Source organism: Trichoplusia ni (assembly GCF_003590095.1).
Source record: "Trichoplusia ni isolate ovarian cell line Hi5 chromosome 18 unlocalized genomic scaffold, tn1 tig00000542_group17, whole genome shotgun sequence".
Taxonomy (NCBI): Eukaryota; Metazoa; Arthropoda; class Insecta; order Lepidoptera; family Noctuidae; genus Trichoplusia; species Trichoplusia ni.
The window spans coordinates 1-26551 of record NW_020799770.1 but is presented as its reverse complement, the minus strand read 5'-3'; the positions used below and the strand labels follow the sequence as shown (position 1 = coordinate 26551).

Below are 26551 nucleotides of genomic sequence, written 5' to 3'. Positions count from 1 at the left end.
CAGATAAGCCTTTAACACTGATGGAGGTTAAACTGTGATTTCTGAGGAACTTGATAGGGATGATAAAAAACATCCCCACTTTGGCAAGCTGTAATCAATTATCTCTTTTTTACTTTTCCAGGTCTTCACCCTAGAATTCTAACAGAAGGCTTTGATGTTGCCCGCAACAAAGTGTTGGAAGTTCTTGAATCAATCAAAATCCCTATTGAAGCTAAGAGGGAGGACTTACTTGATGTTACCCGCACTGCACTCAAGACTAAGGTATGTTTTGTAGTGTGCTTTCACTGTTACTCAATTGTAAGCAATTATGCACTGAATCTAGACCACTCAAAATTGACTGTCTTCAATAAAACTAATCAATGTTATGTTGGTTAACAGTAACCAGTATATTATATTATATTGTTCTGAGGTGACCATTTAGTCAAGTGGTTAACCTTTTATTAGAAACTAGCTGTTGCTAGCCACTTTGCCTATTAAATGTTGAAAACCATGTCACTGTAGCATAACATGAGGAAAAAGAACTATCTTAAGTTAATCCAAGTTAAAACTAAATGTGTACCAAATTTTTTCAGTGGTTTGTCCATGAAAAAGTAATAAACATCTATCTAAACAAACTTTCACCTTGATAATATTAGTCAGACTTAAAACTGTATTACATCTGCTTAGGTACATCCTAGTCTAGCAGAGGTACTCAACCAACGCCTGTGTGGACGCAGTGCTGACCATCCGCAGCCGACAAGCCTGCTGACCTGCACATGGTGGAGATCATGGAGATGCAGCACAAGACTTCCACTGAAACGCTCTCATCAAAGGTAACATATTATTATAATAAACATGATGAAAGGCTTCTATTGGGAAAGCTCGGCTTCATTTTTATTGCCATACCTAGGTAGATGGCATTCGAACATGCCATCTGAGACAGCATCAAAGGCGCCAAATAGCTACTGATTTTTATAATTTTATTTTATATAGGTTTGGTAATGGACCACGGCACACGCCACCCTGACATGCCAAAGCGTGTGGAGAATGCCTACATCCTGACATGCAACATTTCTTTGGAGTATGAGAAGACTGAAGTCAACTCTGGATTTTCTACAAATCTGCTGAAGACAGGGAGAAGCTAATTTCTGCTGAGCGTGATTTTATTGACCAGAGAGTCAGAAGGTTAATTGTCATTTTTTTTCCAACTGCAGTCTCAGTAATGATTAAAGACAGTTTTACAGTCTTTTCTTGAAAAAGACATGGAAGGTTTCCAAAAAAAAAATTGTATCTATACTAGTGATTTCAATAATAATTTTTAATTTTTCCAGATTGTTGCTTTGAAAAAGAAGCTGTGTGATGGCACAGACAAGAACTTCGTCGTCATTAACCAGAAAGGCATTGACCCTCTCTCACTGGATGCGTTCGCCAAAGAAGGTATCATGGGTTTGCGTAGGGCCAAGAGACGTAACATGGAGCGTCTTGCATTAGCTTGCGGCGGTATCGCTATGAATTCCGTCGACGACCTTACCGAGGAGTGCCTTGGATATGCTGGTCTTGTTTACGAACATATCCTTGGCGAGGAAAAATATACTTTTGTAGAACAGTGCAAGAACCCTCAGTCTGTAACTATTCTTATTAAGGGACCAAACAAGCACACACTGGGCAAATCAAGGACGCTGTCCGCGATGGTCTGAGGGCTATCAACAATGCTATTGAAGATAAATGTGTTATTCCTGGCGCTGGTGCCTTTGAGATTAAAGCTAACTTAGAACTGTTGAAATATAAGGACACCGTCAAGGGAAAGTCTCGCCTCGGTATCCAGGCGTATGCTGAAGCTTTACTAGTGATTCCAAAAACCCTTGCTATCAACTCGGGTTATGACGCGCAGGATACTATAGTCAAGCTGCAGGAAGAGTCCCGTCTGAGCCCCGATCCGATTGGTCTCGACCTGAGCACAGGTGAAGCCATCAAGCCCACTGATTTGGGAATCATTGACAACTATGTTGTTAAAAAGCAAATCCTTAACTCCTGCTCTGTTATTGCTAGCAACCTCCTCCTTGTTGACGAAATTATGAGAGCAGGTATGAGCAGTCTGAAAGGATAATTGAAATTACTATAAAGTATCATTTTTGGGATCAGCTGTCCTCTTATTTTCATGTATAACATTGTTATTAATAATTTACGCTAAGGTATTAATTTCACTTTATACACAACAGCATTTGTTTTAATTCATTGCATTTTATTTTCGTTTTGAAACGAATGAGCTTTAGCTTTATCTAATGTTTCACTACTACAAACTTAATAAATAAATATTTACTAATAAATTACAGATGTTTAAATTATTAAAATACATCAATGCTTTTTAAATCTTTATTGGGGTCAACATCAATACATTTAAATGCCAAATATCTTATACATAGTGTACTCTGCAAGTTCGAATCAAATGGTCAATATAAATGCTGGTAAATATATATGGTCAAAATAATAAAATATATGATTGTATCAGTGCTGCCCTGCTGAGATGCTGTCACTGTATAATCCTTAGCAACTGATTAAGTGGTCTTGTTGATTACTAGTACATTCTTATTTTACACTTACATTCGAGAAGATAATTGAGTGATGTCCTAACAATTAAGATTTCCAATTCTGTATAAATAATATGGTTCAAATTTATCTGCCTAAGGGTTGGAATGTATAGTCTAACTGAGAGCTTGAAACAATAAATTGTTAAAATGCATATTTCAGGCAGACACTAGATTTTCTTGGAAAGCTAACACAACACTACGAAGTTAATATACAATAACTAGCAGACATACAACTAATATGTTCCCACCACCCCTCCCTCAAATCTTAATACCTCTTCTTATTTTATTTAACCTTTATTTAAATGTTCATATTTTATGAACATTGACATTGTATGACTGTCAGGTCATTGAAGTTATCAATTATATCTTCAGAAGGTTAATACAGGGCAAAGTACTAAGATTTGACTAAAGGTACACTTAAACACTCGATAATTTAAAAAAAAACCATAGCCGTGGGTTTATAAATAATCAAATGTATATACTTAACAACAATTATGTTTAAAATGAACATGAGTTTTCTTCTTCCGTTCTGTTAAAGTTGTCTACTATCAAGCCAATAGATAGTAATATACACTTTTCAAACAACATTTATAATATTCGAAAGGTAATTTAAGATTCGAAAACTGGAAGCCTATTGCGCAAAATGTCATACAAAATAAAAATAAAAAGTACTTTTGTAAATATATAACAAAACCTTAACTTAAACACTTGCTCTATATAAAAAGCAAATTAGTAACAATATAAATTTATTTTGACTAGTTACTTTTGTTAATAATAAAATTATGCTTTACGATTACTTGATTTATAAAGGATGAGGTCAAAATTTTTAAAATATTATTTAGTCAGAAAACTAAGTTTCAATTAGAAATTATTTGTTCAAAAAGAATGGAGTGTTTAATTCTTTTGTTTCTCAGCAAGTTTAGCTCGTTCATTGATGTCAATGGTAGAGAGGTTTAAAGCTCCTACCACACCTTGAAGCACTGATATGCCTGCCTTGACTATGGCCACTGGTGCTGAGATAATAGCAATCAATTTAAAAAGTCCAACTCAAGTACTGAAACAAAACAACATATTATATTTTAGATCAAGTTTTACTATTAAATGTAACTTCTTTGACCAAATTATTCAATTACCTGTAGGTCCAGTATAGAAATACATCACATAGAGGGCTGCATAAAAAGCTTCATTGCCGGCACACATACAGAACAATACAGTCTTATTGGTATAGTAGATGCGCATGATGGGATTTTCCGACATGTCTATGAACTTGTGGGAAGCTTTGCCTTGCAGGGTAACAGTGTGGAGGTATAACCAGTGGCATGTTATATCTATGGCCATGGATATTTGGAACCAGAATGTGTATTGAGGGTAGAATGTTGCCAGCGTCATCATAAGGCAAGCAGTGCCTGCACGGTCTGTAAGTTGGTCCAGTATAGCACCAAACTTTGTACCTGAAACAATGTATCACTCTGCATTATTATGTACTATAGATATTATATCACTGGTTTTACTTGCTTACTGCAAAACCAGATTCAGATACATTTTCACAAATTTGATGATTTTGCTTCTGAAATCTTTGCGATATTAATACTTCCACTGCGAAGCACTACTTAGTAAAAACTATAATTGTATATGTTATAGTACATCAATTACAATTTATTACAAAACCATACTTAATAAGGCACAACAGATAAAAAGTATAGTATATCACTGGTTACTTAAGGTTTAAATTAAGTTTATCATGCCATTACTATTATGTCTTTTATCGCAACACAGTTTACTTTATATAGATAAAAGGTAATTTAATTAAATGATGCATAAAAACTCTTTCTTACTTTGGTTAAAATATCTTGCAGCATGCCCATCAATAGCATCTAACAAAGCCGAGGTAACATAGCAGACACACGCCAATATGCAGTGCGTCGGCATAAAATAAAATGATATAATTGCAAGGATTACTCTCCCAAAACCTGGAACATAAAATTATAATGTAAACAATTAGAATGAGTTGCGCAAATAACAAATATCGTTACAACTGCAACAAACAAACGTACCAATTATGTTTGGAACAAAGAGGAAATATTTTCTTGACTTTCAGTCATCTTCAAACTGTTTCTGCAATAATAGTCCAATAAATTTCAGTTTATGTATGTAATCGCAGGTAGCGCCCCACCGCTAGCTAATAGAATAGGAACGATTGAATGAATGAAGTAGAAATTATTAAATTGACAAAACGTCATTTACAAAAAGTTCGGTCTGATTTGACAAATTTTTTTTATGAGAATCTTTGATATGTACCTATTTAATTATTTTTGTTAACAACAAAAACACGCATCCTACTATATAAAAAATACTGAGCCAAACTTGATGAATTTGATAAGTGGCTAACTAACAGCTATTTACGTAAAGAAAGAATCAACAAAATCGAAATTCTGAGTTAAAGAGCATGAAAAGTTTTTTTACAGAAAAATACAGTCTCTGTGAGCCCGTTTTTCGGTTTAAGTGATGTTGTTAATTATATTGGATGAACTTTGCTACAAAATGAGTTGACACAAAAATTAACAAACTACCTAGCTTATTTTGGAATAGGGCTTGGAATGTGGCAATTTTCTTTCGTCACCATTTTTTTGCTACGGTTAATTTAAGTTTTTCCAATAAATATCACCGTTTTTTTCATTATTAGATTGCAGTCACGCATTTTTTTTCGTAATGCACATTATTTTAATCTGTTTTAATAATAACCGACTATAAATATAATCTATGGAACTGACTGACTTGATTTAGCACTTGCATAATCTGTGAAAAATCTTGAAATTCACCTCGCTAGAGGGCGTTCTTGTAGTCGAGTTAAAAATGTTGGTCGGAATCTGTCGAAAATGATGAATCCGTTTTTGCAAATGGTTAGAACTCTCATTATCTTGTAGTTAAACTACTCATCATGATTCCATTTAATAGCTAGTAAGTGGAAATACGGGTTTGTCGGGGTATAGAGTGAATTTGGTGTGCGAAAGTCATACGACTTGTGTCATCTGACTGCTCTTCCTTCAAGATGGCTCCTCCGCCGGAGTATGATAAGGAACCTAAAGCCCCAGATAAAAGTGCTACAAATATATCCACTGAAGATTCAAAACTTATACACAATCTAGTAAACGACCAGCATACAAATTCAGACCACAAACCAACAAATACGGTTGCAGCCGTTGAAGTTGAGGTAAGTCGATCTCTGCTGCCATTTTTTGATTTTACTGTGTGTTCATACCTATTCGTCGATTAATATTTTATTGGGCCACTAATCTTCTAAGCAATAAAATACTAATTATCATATTTTATTTTTGTCACCATCGAGACATCCTGTTTAATAAGTTTCGTAAAGTAGGTAGGTTGAAAATGGCGAAGGATAACACTGCTGTCAAAATTATAATTATTTTATCTGGAATAGAGTAAGCATGAGTATGCACTTAAAATTGTTTTTTACACGACAATTTAAATTTGCATTGGTACAGTGAATTTACGTAGTTATAACCACATGTGTAGCTTTACTACAAAGGTAGGTAGTAAATAATCAAATCAAGCAAGGAAGTTGATCTGTTTACCTCAATTTTGAATATTTTTAATTATATTAAATACAAGTCTTTAGTATCTAATAGCATTTCTATTTAAGCCATGCTTTTAAAACAATTTTATAAATATTTTTAGAAAATTGAACATTTTCCTTTATTAGCAACAGCTACCTTGAAAATCTAGAAAGTACCTTTTCTTGTAGTGTTGTCACAATAGTAGATTATGTGCATTATATTTGTCAGCCCCTATTATTTATAAAAGAAGTTGTAAAGCTGTTATTTCCGTTTGAATTATTTTTATACTAGTTCCAGGATAATTTTTGTGAATATCTATAATGTATGTATCTATGTACATAGTTATTCAAGCTTTGAATATTTATAGGAATTTGTAAATTGCAAGAAAATTAATAAATAAAGGGTTCAAAGTATTAGGAAATGTGATTGCAGTTCCTATTTGCCTAGCTGCCAAATACTGCACAAACCTTTACATGAAGTTCTACCAATCATGGCTTAAGGTCCAAAGAAAAGAAGAATATCCTTTTAGATCTGGGTGAATAGTCTAGCGAGCATTCATACCAGACTACATATAAATGTCCTAATGGTTAGTTACAACAAGGTTCCAGGCTTGGTTAATGGTTAGCAATTATCCTACTTAGTACAGGCTTTTGAGTTTTTACCACTTAAGAATAAATATAAAATTTAATAAAAGTATTGAGTAACCTATTTCCTATTAGCATTTCTAGGATCCAGAGCACTTCAATGTTAATCTCATTGTTCCATATAAAAATATTTTTTAATCCTACCCACCAATTATATACATAAATGGGCACTACTAACATGGACTATTACTGAAGAAGGTAACAAAAGCATAAAAAAGAATTGTGTATTTAATTTCTTTAATTTAATCAAACTTATATACAATTGGTTCTGACAGATTCTGCCACTATTTTATATGGAAAGGGCTTGGCTGACTCCGCAGCTCATTGTTTTGACAGGACTACATGCAAGAGTAAATAATTAAAAACCACTGTTTATATGAAATCTTAGTTTTCTTATGGATCCAGTAATTCAGCACTCAACATAGAAACATAATTTTCTTTTATTAATATATGTTAAATTTGTTCAAGCTAAAAAAATATTTCAAATTTTAATTATCAGCATGATAGGACAACCAACAGGTAGCAGTTATGATAAATAGAAGACGCCATTTTCAAACAAATTAGATTCAATAATCACAAGCAGAAAGAAAAAAAATACATTTGGTTAAAAATGTAATGTAGACATGATTTTAATCTGAAACTAATTTCTTATAACAGTTATTGGATTCTTTTAAGCTTATATATGTGAATGACCTTGTAAGAAGTTGTTGTAATCGTGTTTCTTAGTATTTGTTTTATGCAGTACACTACATATGCCTAATTGCCTGAACACAATCAGGAAGTGGTTTCTTTTATTTATTTAATCAATATTGAGAATTATTGGATAAGTGCTTTTATTGCCGCGGTTATCTCATACCCTCACAATTACAGCAATTGCTTGTGCACATTAGGACATCTGATACACCAATATTAAGTAGCCTGTTTCTTAGCTTAGTGTGCTAACGTGATTGGGCTTATTTTAGCGTTGTTATTCGCATAATGTTTCGTGTCTCTAGAAGAACTATTTGGGTATGTATCAAACAAGCCTTTTAGGTAGGCTTCCGAAATATCAGGCGTTGCGCCAATCCGACTGTCGAATATTGATTGAGACAAGTTTGTAATGCTGTTTGTCTGTCTATTACATTTATCCACTCCCTGCCTACCCGTGTTAGCAGCTTACAAAGGAATACAAGCCTAGGCGACTCATATCAATGCTTTCCTGCTTCACTATCCTATTAGCGTTGAGCCGCGGGTGTCGGGTATCGAAGGTCATTTACTATTTGCTTAATAAAAACAGTAATTCATTAGTCCTGACAAACCCTTCGAAAGCCTATTTCGGAATAATGACGATTGTGTCCCATCATCATTTAGCGAAGTAATTGTTTACTCGTAATATTTTGCAACTCATAAATAATTGTGCAGTTTAAATAAAATTTCACTGATAAAATACATTATATCAATAGATATTTACTACTACTGATACCTATGTATTACTAACAATACGATTAAATTTGTTTTGTCGCTAGGCCACCACGACGCTCCGTTATCTATATTTATCATAATTGTCAGTAATCACCACTCAGACAAAACGGAATTGTCGACATTCGTAGGATTACCCATTGATATGTGAGCGGGGTACAGGCGTGCGTCAAGCGTTAGCCGGAAGTTACTTTTTTCATGTTATTAAAATAGACTCACTTCCGATACCGTTATGTTTTAATAAATCGTGTCCTAATCCCTTGAAAACCTTTGGCCTACAGTGTTATAGCAAAAATCTGGGGCATAAAAAAAAGCCTCGGTTTTTTCATAAATATCAGTAAGAGTCCTGCAAACCGTTAAGCAGTAAGATGATTACTGTGTTTGAAGTGGTTAATTAAAAGGTTCAGAGCACATCACACATTTATTACCCGTTATGGATTCAGGAAAAAGTTTCCAAAATGGTCCCTGAAAAAGCAAATATCCATAAACAAAGTCTAAAAGTTATACACTGATCACGGCGTGTAGCAAAATTCAACGAACTGAAATAATTGTTACAAAGACGATATTTACCGTTGTGTTTTAATGAGGAACAATAAGATTACAATATTCTTCGTATAATATTTTCAGTGTTGATATTTTCGTTGTTTGTTTATTCGCTGTTGCGCTCCAGGTGTAATAACGGTACGTTGCAAAAAAATGAAACGCTTTAGGCTTCTAAGTAAAGCAACGTCATCAAATCAACATCCTTTGAAGTGCGCAGATTCTCAGTCTGCATCGACAGCATATGGTACCACTATAAATGGTATTCAAAAGACGCAGCTGTCCACTCATCCTGTCATATATGGCGTGTTAAAAATGTAGTTTAATTTCGATCTATTGAAATGTAACGATACCCCAACACGAGATAAAAAAAGAAAGTATTGTAGATAGTATCACTGCAGATCAGTTAGCCGAGAAAAACCAGACACGTTTTGTGCAAATTGTAGGTATACCGCACCGAATAACAGTTCAGCGACATTTCTCTAATCGCGTGTTTTTTAAGCTACTTTATAGTTTTTAGTATCTTCTCCAAAAGAGATAGTTAGCGGGTGGCATGCAAACAGCACATTTCAATTATATAAAAATAAGTAACGGCGGAATTTGTATTTCCTGTCAGATTTCAGAAAAATGAAGTTTAATTATCTATTGGTGCCTATGCCTAAGCAGAAGGGGTATCTGCTTTTTAATATGATACCTTAAAGCTGAGCTAAACCGATTCAGTTGACAGATTACTTTGAGCAGGACTCTGACTGCTGTAAGAGTAGCAATGTGGTACGGATCGGTGACAATAGTGGCGACAGTCGCCGGTGTTGGTTTACGCCCGTCGCCTGCCGTGTGGCCTGACCGTGTAACGGAAGCTCGGGCACCGCATTGTGCCTCCGTCACGGCGCGCCGCCGCCGCAGACGCCGCTTGCACACTCTCACCGCAACCGGCTTGTCTAAAGCATACTTCAAATGCATTATGTTAGCCAAACACAAACATTATACAAAACTATGGATTTAATATTTTCTTAATAAACCTAGAGTGATCTAGATCGATAACAGCTGACTCTGTGAGACTCGTACATGTCGGCAAAAGGGTCATTAAATGAAGAGCATTCAAATGAAGTAGATATTTCAGTAGTTGCGTGATGTAGCCAGTTATTACGAGCAATAAATATTTTTTTAAGGTGTCTGAACTAGATCCTGGATACTGAAAGCAATGGCTCAAGGAAAAAGAAATCCCCAATTAGTCATCGGTTGCGGATTTTTTGGCCTATATATTTGTTGGATTAAATTGTTTTTTTTTGGATTTAAACAATTTAGCAAAAATCGTTATTTTGCAAAACATGACGTCTGCCGTCCGGTTTGTAGAAACTACGACTACCAAAGCCGTATGGACTACCACATGATGTATTTCCTCAACTTAATAACAATCTGCCCATATCAAATCTTAAAACGGTATTAGCCGCGAAGGGTTGATATAAAGGTCATTGGAAATTTAATTCCAGTGTATAATAAGTATCTAAAGCATTATGTTTTTATTAAAACTTCACGCCTACGCCGCTCGTCCCTCGTAAAAGCCTCGTTGCCTTGACCGATTTTTATCACCGTTGTACCTTGTCCTGGACACTTCCAATTTGTTACTTTTGTCTTTAATTACATAACAGTTTTTGTACTTACTAAACGAGAACAGAAACGGACCTACTCCTACTATCCGACATTCAGGTTCATCACTGTAGTTGTGACATTTAATCTTATGTATAGGTTCGTAATCATACTTCAAAGTGTTTAGTAAAGATGAGCTCTTTTAATATGTTTCTCATGCCATTATTTGTTATGATTACTAACATCTGTCTCGCTATCATAATAAAAATATACCGTGTTATCTATCTCAGTACTCCGAAGTCCACGGCACTTGTTGAATAAACTCTTGTGCCTACAGAGTTGTTGCTTTAGGATGTTACGATACGAATGTAATTATATTGTTACCTAATTTGTACAATTTACTTTATATGTCGTATGTGTGAGTGTGTCTGTAGACTTTGCAGCTTCATTTGGCTATGGTTATTCTAGTCTAATAAAAATTGATCAGTATTTCACGTGTGTTCGACGGTAATTATGTCTGAAGGGTTTGCCTGTAATTAGTGTCTACGAATGTTGGCCTCCGAGTGTTAACCGCATGCTCTACATAACTCGTGTTGCAATCCGTGCTGACTTTTGATTGCGGTTAAACTGCGGGAGTTTTGGTTACTGAATTATTTTCTTACCTTCGTTACGTTAGAAATTATTGTCTCATTGTTTACATTTTGAAATCGTCAAAGCAAGAAAGTTCGTTTATAATGTCAAAGACGAACCATGATACAAACGAACGATATGTTGTCAGGTAAATGCTTAATTTCAGCTGTCTAAAAATAATTAATGATGCTTACATAAATTCATTTTCAGAATTAGAAAGTGAGTAGTTGCAAAGTGCTAATTGTTATTTCAACATAATTGTCTATTTAATTACTAACGTCTCATTTGTAACAATGTACGCATATGATAATTTTAAGTCTACCTGCCCCGGTAAAAGTTTAATAAAATCATAGCTTTTGAAATATACGTTTTAGTCATAGAACCCGGACAACTATTTGGCACTATACAATACTGCAGGTAAGCATTTGCATGCTCTAATTTAAAGAGCGTTGACTTAACGCTATACCTACTATAACTTACACAGAATTAACTAAAAAAATACGCTTCAAATTATGAACTCATTATCAGCTAATAAATAATATTTAAGCAAGGCAACCACGGTGCGAAAGATTTCTTTTGTGAAACAAGTTCCAAGAATTTATAAAATGTGCCATATCTCTGTTATCAAGATTTATAAGCGCAACAAGTGCCCCGATGATACGAAATTGTGTGTCGCGTATCTAGTGGGTGTGCAGTTAATAGGAGGGACAAGGGCGCGCCATCGATCCCGTCTCCTCGCCGCTCCTGGCCCGACCCTGACCTCTCCCGAGAGCCCGAGCGAGCTTGTACAACGCACAGATTTCATGACGTCAATCCTTTTACCGATGGAACTCTGCAATTATTGGCTTTCTGTCTTTTGTATCATCTTGATGTTTGCGCGTAGCAAATCTATTTATTGAAGTTTGCAATGTTCCTGTATCAAGGGGTGCCGAAACTTTAGCTTGTTAATGGTTAACTTTTGTCAGTAATATCCGACTTCCGAATTCTTCTAGTTAGGTGCATGAACTAGGGGATGGCAGAATACTCCTTCGTACGTAAAAGATTAAAAAGTAAAATGTAGGGTGCCTAGAAAAGTTTGAAACACATTACTGTCGTACATTGCTGTGTTTGCTTTTATATGTACAAAAAGAAGACATCGCGATGCAATTAATGTGATATTGTTGTTGAATCCCCGTGAATGTCATCAAAATGAAATTAAATTATATTTTGAAGCTCGTTGGTTTGTAAGTGGGTCACTAGGCCGGCTCGACAATTTTGACTTACGGGAAAGCACAATAAAATTGAAGCTTTTGTTCACATAATAACAGTGAACCACTTACGATTGTTTGATCTAGGCATATAAAAAGACCGTGTGTGGTAATAATATATTGTTTAACTACATTTACGGCGTATTGTAGAAAAAAATTGTAGTCTAATTCGCAAGCCTTAAGTAATGTCCACTAGGCTTTGAGCAACAAGTTAGTCTTGCAGTAATTAATTAAACTTTGTCTAAGCAATAATAAATTAATGACAATATTAATCTAATGAATGATAAAAGCTAATCGATTTTATAAATTATTTACGCATGTACTGGAGAGGATGATGTCGAGACAGCATGTCTAGTGGGTGTCGTCAGCGTTTTGGCATTTTTCCATATATTATCTGTTTGGTTGTGACCTACCAGCCTAGATAACGGAGTCAGTTGTGACGTTCTCTTATCTCTGCTTTATCTTCAGCGTTGATTACCAGTTTGTTTCTCTACATTACCAATTCGGTCGCGTGCCATGCGAAAAGCCATCTCATTGTTTGATTGTGTACATTAAGTCTTTTCATAAAACGCTCGTTTATCGTTTACTTCTCGTGTCAATATTCTACCCTTCTCTAGTGGTAAAAGCTTATTTATCACTTATTATAAAAATAAAACATTGCTATTTTTTCCCATGTATTTCGTAAAATAGTTTAATATGGCGACAGATTTAAAAGTCTTGCGTCAATTGCAGTTTTTTTGTCAGCACCAATTTGTTTTTGTTAACTTATTCAATGAAACTTAACGTGACCTTGCATTTCGTCTGTTATCGCCTGCAATCAAACACAATTTACGTTCGATACGTTACGTACGTTCGAAAATAATACGCTAAAACGGTACTCATGATAATGACAAACAACCAGCATTTGAATTATATAATAATTGTGTTGTTTACCTATTGCAAACGAACGAATAGCAGACATTTATTGATGTTGTAATATCTTTGTATGTATCATAGAAAAAACGTCATGACAACGCATATTTATTTTAAGCCCATTATTGCCTTCTGAGTGAATATGTCAACTATAGACAACATTTAGTGTTATCTTAGTAGATTATTCATGATCTATGTTGCATGACATCAACAAAATAACTTAGAGATATCCATAGTTTCCGAACACTCCCAAACTTCATTATATTTGCATCATTTCAATACAGCTAGTAATTAAACTAATAACACTTGGAATGGTCCCGTGACTTGTAAGTAGCGTGACTGTCGTGCCTGGTGAGATGTACTGGACCAAGGTGAACGAACATTCCCACAGTAGAACCTCCTTGACTTTAACCTATCGGGGAATACTTACCTACCTCTTTAAAATTACCTGTAAAGAAAAATCTGGTTAGCACTTCTCAAATACGTCACAAAGCAAGACAACAATAACTTTATAGAAGGGAAACTTTTATGAAAAGCTTATAATAACATAGAAGCCAATGGTATATTGGCTGGTAACTAGGCATACGAATTACTTGATCTATACCTATACCGTGACATTTTTGAGGGCCATAAAACTGCGGACATATGGAAACGTACGTTATTTATGTAATGAGATCGATGTATATGCCCGTTGGCGTGCCACTAGTTTGTTTGGAAGATAAGAGGGGCCGTAATTACTTTCTAAGCCTTGACATTAATGTAATGATAATTTGTCGTTTACTGCCCTCAGCCAACAATAACTGAATATAATGTACAACGTTATCATTGCACTTTTAACAACCTACATTTAGGGCTATACTTCACCGGGACACCATGGCGGCGCAACCAGTCGCCGCTACCAACAAAATGTATACAGCTCTATAGAGAGTTACTCACCTGGTGTCCGTTTGGTTGCGCAACCAATTTGGCGGCGCGACCAACTCGGACGCGTGCACAGAATGTTACTGGTTGCGCCGCCACGGTTGATTTTCTTAATATTGTGTCTTGCTTCAACAAATCATGTTCACACAACTCATCAAAGGACCTCAAGGACATCCTCACATAGCCAAAAAACTTATCCGGATATCTTCTTAGATCGTCGTATATGTTAACGAATTGTCCTTTCTTACAGCGAAATAAGGATGAACCCACCACTGTTTCTTTTTTCTCTTTAACGCTCTTTTCCTACTTACATACAGCAGTAGTGCTGTCTCTTCAACGTCCATTTTGACTCTATCTTCAGTGTAGTGTGGCGACTCTGGTGTCTGTATGGTGTCTAGTTTGGTAGCTTACGGACACCACGGTGGCGCAACTGGTTGCGCCGCCATGGTGTCCCGGTGAAATATAGCCCTTACAATAACGTTATTCTTCCATTTAGATATTGAATAGTATATTTATTAACATCGATTTGTAACTTACTAAGATTACGCTGAAATCATATTTGATAATGCTTGAATTCAGTTTCTACATTAAACATTGTAATTAAAGTTATCGTTTCTTTAACTCTTATACTAACATATATTTTATAGCTCTTTTTCTCTTGTTTCCAGAATAACAAACATGTAGAGACTTTGGATGATGGACAATTACGTGCACTCTTGGACGAGGCTATTACATACAAATGCCCTAAAGATCGAGAGGGTAAAAGCAGTCTATTTAAGGTAAGTTATGTGTACTTCGTTTAATTTCCTTGGTTGGGATTAATGAATGATGAAAAAGGCGAAACTGATGCTTATGTAACTTTTATGAGTCTCAATATTAAAACTTCTTGTTTGAACTTAAAATGTGTGTTTATTAACAATGTAGTGAATCCCTACTGTCTTGATTGTCAGGAGTTGTTGGAGGAGGTGGAGCAGGACGAGCAGGCGTGCGAGGCGGCGGCACGCACGCTGAGCGGGGCGCGCGGCGGGCGGCGCGGCGCGCGCGGGCGGCGCGCCCTGCCGCACTCCAACTCGCTGCAGGACCTGGTGGCCGCGCTGGCCGCCGAGCCCGCGCCGCGCCGCCACCACGTGCGCCACCACGCGCCCGCGCCCGCGCACAGCAACGTGTCCGCGCGCGCCATCCACGGCGGCAGCCTGCCCTCCGGCGTCGACACCTGTCAGTATACACACATCCCATACAAACATTTTACTAATTATTAAAATTCCTTTGTACAATTTTCGGTTTACCCTTCTGAGGGGTAAATGTAATTACCACTGCACTGTGTTAATAATATGTAAAATTAAATATTGAAATACTTATTACTTAGCTCATCACAAGGTGGAATTACACCGGTCTGTGAAAACGACAAGCTTTAAATCAGATGTGTGCAGATGATGATGACAATAATGCGTCTGAAGACGATTAGTGTTTATTGTCGTGTTATGTGCACAGCGTCCCTGCTGAGCGAGGAGCCAGCTCGAGGCGCGGGGTACCTGGCCACGGTACGCTGCGTCAACCCCCCGCCGCTGGCCGAGCGGAGGGTATCCGCCAGCGACGCCAACACGCCGGCTGAGATGGAGCTTCTCAACAGGTACGGAACACATTGCACACATCTGTTGTATCTCTACTAATGCCTCTAAGATGTAGATGATAATTGTTACCTTTTACAGAGCAAAATATTAAAAAGAAAAAACAAAGAATATGTTTTAAGCTTTACATTTGTATTACACGAGATTTGTTCACAGAAGAAGTAAACCGATGTTTCCGATGACGTACACGGCTCGCGCTACGTTGGAAATCGGCAGCGGCAGCGTGTGCTCAGGCCGCGCCGTCACCACCACCACTGCATCCAACCAGGTATGTTTCGCACCTGACGCTTTAACACCCCACCCTTTCTATCAAACACACCAAAACAGGTATCTAACTCCCCATCAGGTAGCGCATGAGACGCGCCGAGACCCCGGACTGCTCTACGGCCACCTTCTGCCAAAGAACCAAAGAAACCGACCAAAGAACAAGCCAGAAATACCTCAAAGTGAAAAGTTGATGAACGCTTTGCTCCCTAAGAAGACTGATCGCGAAGATGGAAGTTTGGAACATAATCTGAATGTCGACTTGAAATCTTCCAATAAGTATATAAGTGACCCGTGCAGCACTGAATTTTCGCACGTTAATGTGGATACGATGGAAGAAACAAACCTTCATCGCGTGCCACGTAATGACCTTGATCTCTCTGTTAACACTATTAGTAAACGTAATTATAGAGATAGCTCTGGAATTTCGACAAGCAATGTTGATAAGTGGTATAAGGGTCTAGCAAACTACGATCAGTGTTTGTATTACGCTGATACAGTAAGAAAGCAAAACCTAAATACCTATGCAGTAGTAGACAAAAATATTAATTCTGTTTTCAAACCGCCATGCCGGACAATAGGCTTCCTGTCAAAAGTTTTGAACGCTATCAAGTCGATAATATCATAGCACAACACATTTTCTCCTACCAACCACGAGTAAATGTGGTTGAGGAAAATAATCATTATTTTAGTAATAAGCGTAACCAAGATAACGGATTACGTGGGATTATAAAAAATGACCGGTATGACCAATATCAACACGACGAAAATGATATTATGTTAAGGAAACAGTATAGGAAACAAATAAGTAGTAATTTAGCTGTTCCTACACTCTCAGATATAAATCCTAGGAATTTGAGGCCTATGACTATAGGTCGGGCTCCAGAAACTCCTAGAGCTAAAACACCTACCGAAACGAATAAACATAAGGTGAATGATGAGCAAATTGAAATACACTCGGATGAAAAACTAGCTCCAACTAGTAACGATGTTAATGAATCTATAGATGACACCGCGGAACATATTATTAGTGATTTGAATACTGAATCCGGTATTCTTAAGTGTATAGATACCGTAGAAGAATACAATAAATTTAGTTTTTCGGTAACCAATGTTAATTCTTCAGATTCAGTTGAGCAGACCGAAGCGGCTGACAGTAACAATGGCATAGAGTTAACAGAATTCAAGTCAAGCGTATCACCAGAAAATATAACGAAAAATACATTTGCTGACTTCTTCGCTACGCAACAAGAGCTACTAAATTCTCTTAATAATTGGAGGAAACTGGAGAAGAAAATGAAATAATAACTACTCATGAAATAGAAAATATACCAGACGAGATAGAATCTCATGAATGCATACAAATTATACCCGAAGAGTTAATTACTACTAATGAATGTGTCAGCAATGAACCACAAGAGTTAACTGAAATATCAGACATGACATTTGTAGTCTATGATGTTATAGATCTTGATGCAGCCGTAGTTAAGGAGTGGTTCGACTCGTCTGCAGAGAATAACGACGTGATCACCAACTCTGAGGAAGCTACAGATGATGGCACTGTTATCGAACGCATGTTAGCCGAAATTCCTAACAATTCTTTTATTTTTCTAACCGTGCCCCAGCCATTAATATACCCAGCTTACACTGATAATACTAAATCTACATCCGACAGTAACAATAATGATAGTAAACCAGTCCTTGTTAATGAGGAAAAAGAACAACCACCCTAGAGTGTCCCGTCAATAATGATACTGAGGAGAAGACAGTCATTGATAAAAAATGCTCTTAAAGTTCTACTGTTACAAAATCTTTTTAAAAACAATATTATTGAAAACCCATCGGGCGATGCCGGGGGTGTCGGCTATCACCGGTTGAAGAGGTAGGATTCCCAGAATTGTTAAATTCATTTTGCATGATACCATTTAATCAGGAGCTTTAGTGACAGCCAGTTGTTTTTACAGGTCGATTCCGCCATATCGTTTAGTTGCATCACAACACCGGAGGTTGTGGCCAGTTGCAACACGACGTCGTCCTCGGCACAGTCGGCCGTCGCCGTCGATCCTAAGGTGAACTATTTCGTAGCATTTTCTTTTGTATCTTTAACATTTGCAATGCGCTCTCTCAATACACCATTTGCAGACTTTTCGATGAACTCTGCAATGTTTGAACCTCTGATCTGTTCTGTTGATAACTTGAATAGTATTGTACTATAAGTAACATGTGTTGTGACCTCCGCGCGAGGCGCCGCCCGCGGGCGGTGGGTGGGTACAGTGTGTGGTCGCAGCCGCTGCAGCTGGGCGCGGGCTACCGCGCCGTGGCCAGCCTGGTGGGCGCCGCGCCCGCGCCGCCGAGCCGCCGCCGCAGGTTGTTGCTCACGCTTACCTTGCTCAGGCCCGCCGCGCCGCGCCCGACTCCGCCGCCACACCTATACACGTAACACATAGAATGCTGACACTATGTCAATTCTTCTTTATGTTTCAATCACATTTATATTGTTCTTAATTTTGCGTAAATATAAGCTCATAAATGAAGTTCTTACTTTTGGAGCGTCTTAATCTTTATGTTCAAAGTGGCCATTAAAAGTAATCTAATCTGTCGATACGGCCATGTTGACTATCATCACATTCATCACAATATAAATATTTACTCTTACGCCTCCTTCCACTATATGGTAAGTTATGTAGTCTCATTTAATAAGTATGGGACCAATACTGAAAAATTTATAAGTTTTGAAATATAAATTGATATCTGGATTCTTGAATACACTTTGGGTATTCTGACGTCATAACACAGTTCAGCATTTGTTAAGAAAAATAAATAAAATGTTATGTGGAAATTATTTGTAGGGACTAAGTGTATTCCATGAGTTTGCAAATGGTGTAGTGATTATTGAGGAACACTCGATATGGAGCTTCCTGGGTAGTTATCGAAGGTTTAAATTTTTTATATTATCTGTGTTTTTATGTACCTTTGCTTCAGAAATATTTTGGTCTATATCTGTCAAATTAAGTCATAAGGCCTTATCTGATAATGCATGGCTGGTTAGAAAAAGCATTTGATGAAGTTGAGAGTCCCTAGATACACCAGCTAGACATAAATGCAAAACTTACAATGTTATTGTATTAGACGATTTGTAGTTATTGTATATTCTATTATGTGTTCAATAACAATGTTGTTACTGTTTGTGTGGGCAGCCTCGCAGCATGATCTCCAGCAGCTTCAACGGACTGCCACTGTCGCGACCCAACTACGGTTCTACCGGTTCTTCAGCCACAGACGACTACAAGGTTTTAAATCAACTCTTTTATTTATTAGAAATAGCCTTTTTGAATAAAAAATAATACTCGAAAACGTTTGAACTCAAATCCATTTCTTGACGAGGAGTCATAAGAGTAATTATAGTAACATAGTAACATAGTAATTTTTAGACAAATCAGAAAACTGTCGCGATCGTAGTTAGTATAATAACTAGTCTCTTTCCCTGTTACCCGTTGCCCTATAGCATTTTTTATAAAAAAAAGTTTAATGGGGTCATGCGTGCCATCAAATAACTTTGTCTTTCAGATTATTTGGAAAATGATAATTATAAATACTATCAAATTGATCGTCTTTAAATACCTAATTCTGCGACTTGCCCAAAATATTGTGTCGCGTGCCATTGGTTCGCCTACCCTGCCCTATAGTCTGATCATTTGATGATTCCTAATGACTTATGTTTTGTTTAAGAAATCTCTTGACGAAAACGGCAACTCGGTACAAGGATTCAGTTCACCTCTCTCGGGATCTAGTCAACACAAAAAACCAAGGAGGAAAAAGTCTTCAAAAAATGAAACTGTTATTGACTGCCAGCAGATTGACGGCTACCAAGGAGATAAAGATGTTAACGAACTTTTACGGTTTATTGAATCGAACGCAGACAACGGCCGCACTCCTAAGCTCGGTCGCGTCAAGCACAAGGACGACTCTGACGACAAGAGTGGCAAGAAACGCTCCACCGAGCGACGCAAGGACAAAGAGAACAAGATCAAGCGCGCCTCCTCTCTGGAAGAGCTCTCGCGAACAAAGATCGAGGACCTCACCGACGTGGCAGAATCTCCCCTGCGCGGCGACAAGAAGGACCGGCGCGGCGACAACACTCCTGCCAAGGCCGAGCGCCGCTCCTGGGGAGAGGACGCGCGGGACGCGCTCGCGTACACCGAGTTGGCCGCCGACAGCCCCGCCGCCGCCGAGCTCACCGACTTCCAGACCGTCACCAAGAAGCGCAAGCCGCGCCGCCGCACCGACGAGCACGACCGCGAGCCCGCCCCGCGCCGCGCCCGCCCGCCCTCCCCCCGCGCGCGCCGGGAGTCCGCGCCGCCCTCCGACCGCAGCAACGACTCCAACGACGACATGGACTCCGTGCATTCGCTCCCCCCGCGCCGCCAGCCCCGCCGCCGCCCGCCGCGCCCGCCCCGCCGCATGCCTCTTACGCTGAGATCGCGCGCACACGACACAACATCCCCGATCTCATCGAATCGTGCAACTTCTATGCGGAGGGTGCCGCTGCGGCCGCCGGCGACGCAGCGGGAGACGCGCCGGGCGAGGCGGGCGGCGACGGCGGCGCGGACGCGTCCGGCGACGCCGACGGGTACCCCGCGCTGGAGGCCCGCGCGGCCGCCCGCCGCCGCGACCTCAAGCCCGCGCCGCCGCTGCGCCGCGAGCGCAAGCCTGCGCCGCCGCCGCAAGAGGCACCCGACGTGGTGGCCGACCGGCGGCCGCCCGTCATCCTGCTGGACTCGGCGGCGCGGCCGCGCGACATGGACGGCGTCACCTTCGGCTTCGACATCAACGAGCAGCTGCTGAGCTCGGGCGCGCGGCGGCCGCGCTGCGACCTGCTGCGCGACGCGCCCGAGCCGGGCGTGCGCGTGCGCACCGCCTGCGCCGCGCTGCGCTACGTGGCGCCCGAGCCGCCGCCCGACACGGCGGCGCTGCTGCAGCTGGTGGACTACGTGGGCGCGGGTGAGTGTGCAGCCGCGGCCGCGGGCGCAGCGTGTCGCGCGGCCGCGGCTCATGACTCTTGTCTGTTTCAGCGTGGGAGGACGTGGTGCGCTGCGGCGGCGGCAAGGTGCGCTACTTCAACGAGTAGCGCGCACGTCGCCCGCCGCGCCTGCTGTCTGCGTGCTAGTGCGTGAATATATATATTGTGGGACGAACCCCAACAGTCTGGTTCGATCGACACAGGATCGATCCTCGCGGGTGATTGGATCTAAAATGTTCTTATTACCGCTTATATAAGGAAAAAAATGTAAAAAAGTTATTTAATGATGAATGTTCCTCAGTGCCCTCGAGACGAAATATCGAAAGACTTAGAGGGAGGTGACGATACAAGTGCGTGTTGCATCGTTGATGCCCGTGTGGTGTGAGTGCGGACATGGCGGGAGGTCGCCCTTTCGCTCGGTGTACTATAATGTATGATGCTATTTTGCGACTCTGATCGTTGTCTCGTTCATACTATCAAATATGTGAAGTGATTACACTTTTTAGCCAGTGTTATCACTGTCATTGGAAATTAATTTAATTTTGCTTAAAAGTAAATGTGGCAATAAGCATTTAACAGTCCAATTTGCACTTTAAAAATCTTTTATTTGTTAAAATTGATTTAGAGGATGATGTAATTTAAGTTTGTGGTCTGGCGCGTGGATAGCTTTGATGCGTGTGAACTAGAAATGTAAAGGACATCATTGTGTGTTTGAAATTGTAGCATAAGATTATGTCACTCAGCACTATGTGATTACATTGTCTGCATTTTCTCTTATTTAATCCAAATCATTAATCATTTAAAAATCTTTTCTGTATATGTCACATTCGAATTCAAATAGGAATCCTATGCAACCAGAAGAGTAAATGAGAATCTGATGGTGCTGTCGGTATAGCTCCAGTAGTTTGTTGAGAATGGACAATGGTTGTAAAATGTAATAATTCCTGGTTTGTCCTATCGCCAAGTACAAAATCGCTGCTAGTTGTGTGGGTAGCGCCGGCGGCCGCCTGGCCCGCGAGCCGCGCCGCTGCCCGGAACAAACGTCTCGCGCCAGACAAACACTACTCAAGTTTTGGTTCCAGTTAAGAGGCATGTATTATTTTGTTTCTGTTGATTTTTTATTATGCTTTTGTTATGCTGTAATCACAAATATTTGGTAGAATTTTCTAACTAGCCACTCAAGTCTATTTTGTTATATATTTTTAAGTTTTACCATTAGATACTACTGTAAATAAAATGAAGATCTTATAAGGAGTAACTGGCCATATTATTATGAAGGGGCATAATTCCTCTTGAACATGATCTTATTTCTAAAGTGATTATTATTTTTAATTCTAAATCCTTTCGCAAGTTTATTTCAATATTCTATAAGGATCTAATGTAACATAAGTAATGTATTATCTCCGCTGGTTGCGTGACATTTTCCGTTATTAAAATATGGAATTAACGTTTAATTATCATTCACATTTAATTTATATTTACTAGTAAGGTCATGATCAAGATGAAGATGAATGTATGGAGTAATTATGTGAAATTAACACCAAAATAATTTGTATTTGAAGATTTGTGTTGTTAACCAACGCTTACGTGCCGTGTGCTTGTTGCCTGGCGGATTCTTCATTCATGCTGTCATGCAGGCCCTGTATGGAGTGTATGGCAAATTATATAGTTCGACCAACCAATCTCTATAGTCAATAAGGAGTGTTTTAAAATTCATTGTAGTCTTCTAGTGATCAAAAACCACTACATATGAACTGAAACATCCTTAGTTACTCTCATTATAAATTAAAATTTCCAATTTTCTCATGGAGTGACACAATATACTAATTAAGATAATCATGGTTAATATAAATCACTCTGAACATAAGGTGAGGTATTAATTATGATGCAAAATAGTAAAATGACCATAAAGTAAAAAATATTATACTCACGTGACATTATAGTAGCTAGGAAACTACATTGATTTTAAGATTTCTACATAGAATGAACAACTCTTAATACGAAACAAACTCTGTACAACTGACATGAGATCGGGAACATTTTGTTTGTTACGGTGAGAACGAAATGCCACCCATGATTTATTTATAATGTAGAATGTTATCGTGTGGATGTTATCCTAGCCACTAAAAATGCACGGTTTATAATTATTAACTCAAGACTAGTCGATACGAAAATCTAAAAAATATTTTAGGAATTAAATTTTGCAATGCGATCTTTAAAAATATAATACTTGTCACACGAAAGTAAATGTTGCAATTAGCATTTCTAATTTTACTAAGATATAAAATTAGTCATGTATTGGATTTTACTCTTATCTTTTTATATTGGGTTACTTGGCATACCTTTTCACAGTAAAAATGCCATAATAGATTCAATTTAAAATTACAAAATTTTGAATCATCTAGAACAGTAAATGGGAGACCTCGGATTTAAACCCCTTTAAGCTATAAAAGGATTTTCTGTTGTCAAAAATATTTCACCATAATAAACAACAGTACTTGGACAACCTAAAAATATGTTAAAATAAATTTCATACCTTTATGAATTTTATACACATTTTTATTTTTATGAAATACAAAGTCATGATTTGCAGGCAAGGTATAGTTAATTGGATGGTCTGTTATATAATCGCTAACTAGCTTAGCTTTTGTTATGAATGTTGTCAATATAAATAGGACTACTGTAGGAAATTGAAACTCCTGTGTTATATGTTGCTGCGTCGACTAAGCCTAGGGACAAATGGTTAAATAAGTTTATCACATTGGTCACATGTCTTCCATAAATTCTTGCTACTTAGTCATTTCTTGGCAGTATATAATATAACATATAATTTTAAGCTATTTAGATGTGCATTTCGACATGACATGTTAATAGGAAATTAACTATACCTTGGACCCGATCCATATGAAAATCTAACAAATTTGATGTTATTTGCAATAAAACTACAAAATTAAAACAATTTCATTTTTATTTTTGCATATAATTAAGCTCCTCTAATATTGCGTCAGAATGTTGACGTCGATGTTGATCTACAAATTGTTACAAAACGAAATCAGAATGAACGGCCACAATATTGTAAATATAGTGTACATTACTTTCATTTTATTTTCGGAGAGATAGCGTTTTTTAATATTGTTGAGATTGATATCAATGTACTGAGAGGAAGCTCATATCAAAGGTATAGAAATTATTTATTATTTCTTTCCCTTGTAAAATATGTATATAGATAGATATGCAGAAGTTTCGGAATTTTATCGTTTTAAAGCATCCTAGACGTTGTAGATAAAAGATCTCTGATTGGATGTTGTGACTTCACAAGGAACAGAGGCGCGTGGGACACCCGCTTCACGACGCCCGACCGACCGAGCGCCACGTGCTGCTATCATTCATAGTTCTCAAATCAATGTACATTTATGGTTGTCATTGTGTTTCGTTTTGCTTATTGTGTAATTATGTATTTGTTTGTTGCCAAACACTTCCGTTCCACGGCGTTTAATGGGCTTATGATGATACCCATAGAATCTCTGCGCTATGTCAAGCAACGGTCGAGTTCGGGTTGGATTTAAAAGTCGGAGCGGCGTGTTTTACCCGCGAGACTAAGGCGCTGAGCCTCGTCAAACTAATGATAAAAATATATATTGCAATTTCTACGCAAGAAACATAACCATTTAAATATGTTAATTTTATTGTATTTAAAAGCTACTTGAATATTTTTTTACGCAAATTATCTGGAGATCTAAAAATATACATAAGAGAATATAATGAAAGTATGGATGAGCTAAAATTAATTATCTTGAGCTAAAATAAATGTAATTATTTTATCTAGGTAATGGAGTGATAACGCTTAGGAAAGCTATTTGGCGAAGTGTAAATGTATAAATAAATTAATGCTGAAAATAAGGTTTGTACGATTGCCGTGTTGTCTCAATAAATATAGTCTGTGTCATGATTACTACGGAATTAGAATAATGTCTTAACAAGGCTGCACAAGATATATTTATTAAGACAGAGGGACAAACGTTCTGTATCATAATATGTACCAATATGAGAAATTTTATTTATCTGCTTTGCATCTAACTGTTTAATAATTATTCTAGGTTTTTACTCTGTTCGTTTCTAACAAACATTACTAATGTGTATGCATTTTAATTATAAACTTCTATACGTTTAATTAAACTTATAAGACGACGTTCAAATATTTGTAATAGAAAGCTACAATAAATTATGATAAAATGGATTTCCTGTAAAACAGAGTACAAAAATTGGATGCTCAAGCTGTCTGCTTTTCAATGTTTAATTACTTTTTGCAGTTTTTTTTTTTTTCAATTTAGAACACAGCTTGTTGTAAGCACGTTGAACTTTCTTTTCTTTCCGTATGCATTTATTAAAGTAATCTCTCAATAATAATCCAATAAATTCAACGTTTTACGTGGTAATAAAATATTTTTATTGTTGGAAATGTATTAATTTTGTAATTAGATATCATACGATCCACATAAATAATGTAGCCCATGTCCATTAACTATAACAAGACTCATTACTTTTTTTTATCACCTCATACACACCATCTTTTATTATCAATTCAATACGGCTTGGTGATAGTAAACGAAACAACGCCGAGGTTTGAATATGAAGTTTATTATGAATAGTGAGAAGACGAGACTGATTTCTGCGATTGATCTCAAATTCGGGAACATGATAAATTATGCTGTTATCAATATACTTTGATTTTTAGCTGGGCCTCACGTGCTTTCAACGTACATTCTGCTTAATTCATAGAAGTATCTAAAATTATCATGATTGAATTTCTATAATAGTTGAACGTCGTCTTAAATATTTAAATTGTTGGTAGTTTACCAATGAACTGTTATCGTATTATATAAGCCTGCTCTAGAAAACTGGTCATGTAGTAAATATTTGTTATTAAAATAATATTCATAACAGTCGTGGCAAATAAATAGTTACGTTTGCAATGTTATTAAAATTAGTACCTATTATAGACATGTGTGTAAAATATCTCTACAATTAAAGAATGATGTTAAATGTTATTTTTATACAAAATTAGAATAACCACGACCTTTATTACGTTCGTACAAGCGCTAAAATATTATTTATTTGATCAAAAACTTTTTCATGTACTTTTTTAAAAGATGTTCCTTTTTGAATGAGAATAGAGTAAAAATTTAGTACCGATATTAACTGTAATACATTTGTTTATATAAACAATATTGTAACCAACTGCAATTTACAGTTATGTACTTTTTCACTGTTTCCGTTTTCTTAATAAAATGTTGAAAATACAATATCTTTTGTTTTTAAAATAATTTTACCGACACACACCACTATCAGGTTTATTATTATGTTAACAATTATAATATTTGAATCATTTTTCAGGACTCGATAAGCCTTTTTTGCCATAGGCTTGTCGTAACGAAATCTGTTTTCTTTTCACATACCAACAAAATGGAGAACATTATATTTTTTATGTACACGGCGCCGCCTATAAATAATCCGTTAGGGAGGATATCGCAATTTGGCGTACGAAGAACATCCCTAAA

The 26551-nt window shown here is 37.5% G+C and overlaps 2 protein-coding genes and 1 pseudogene across 2 annotated transcripts; 2 read left to right on the top strand and 1 right to left on the bottom strand.

The window, feature by feature from the left end:
• The first annotated feature begins 69 nt into the window (after nt 1-69).
• Nucleotides 70-2306, top strand: LOC113506492 (annotated as a pseudogene).
• Nucleotides 2307-2338: 32 nt separating this feature from the next.
• LOC113506493 (CDP-diacylglycerol--inositol 3-phosphatidyltransferase-like) lies at nt 2339-5481 on the bottom strand. Its single transcript, XM_026889332.1, has 5 exons — nt 5387-5481; nt 4622-4653; nt 4403-4537; nt 3701-4018; nt 2339-3613 (listed from the first exon to the last, which is right to left on the bottom strand). The coding sequence occupies exons 1-5, from the start codon at nt 5479-5481 to the stop codon at nt 3462-3464; spliced, it is 732 nt and encodes a 243-aa protein (XP_026745133.1). The 3' UTR covers nt 2339-3461.
• A 65-nt stretch (nt 5482-5546) lies between these two features.
• On the top strand, nt 5547-26296 carry LOC113506491. Its single transcript, XM_026889331.1, has 10 exons — nt 5547-5778; nt 14750-14860; nt 15032-15296; nt 15573-15711; nt 15866-15977; nt 17938-18042; nt 19171-19263; nt 19703-20458; nt 20512-20974; nt 21046-26296. The coding sequence occupies exons 1-10, from the start codon at nt 5617-5619 to the stop codon at nt 21099-21101; spliced, it is 2262 nt and encodes a 753-aa protein (XP_026745132.1). The 5' UTR covers nt 5547-5616; the 3' UTR covers nt 21102-26296.
• Nucleotides 26297-26551: the final 255 nt, after the last annotated feature.

Bases quoted from the DNA above. Each gene is read 5' to 3' on its own strand.
- LOC113506493 (XM_026889332.1), bottom strand. From the start codon at position 5,481: ATGAGAGTTCTAACCATTTGCAAAAACGGATTCATCATTTTCGACAGA. The intron at 4,654-5,386 runs GTGAATTTCAAG...CTGAAAGTCAAG, and splicing joins CAAGAACGCCCTCTAGCGAG to AAAATATTTCCTCTTTGTTC. The intron at 3,614-3,700 runs GTAATTGAATAA...TCAGTACTTGAG, and splicing joins TTTCTATACTGGACCTACAG to TTGGACTTTTTAAATTGATT.
- LOC113506491 (XM_026889331.1), top strand. From the start codon at position 5,617: ATGGCTCCTCCGCCGGAGTATGATAAGGAACCTAAAGCCCCAGATAAA. The intron at 15,297-15,572 runs GTCAGTATACAC...TTATGTGCACAG, and splicing joins GCCCTCCGGCGTCGACACCT to CGTCCCTGCTGAGCGAGGAG. The intron at 18,043-19,170 runs GTGAACTATTTC...TTGTGTGGGCAG, and splicing joins CCGTCGCCGTCGATCCTAAG to CCTCGCAGCATGATCTCCAG.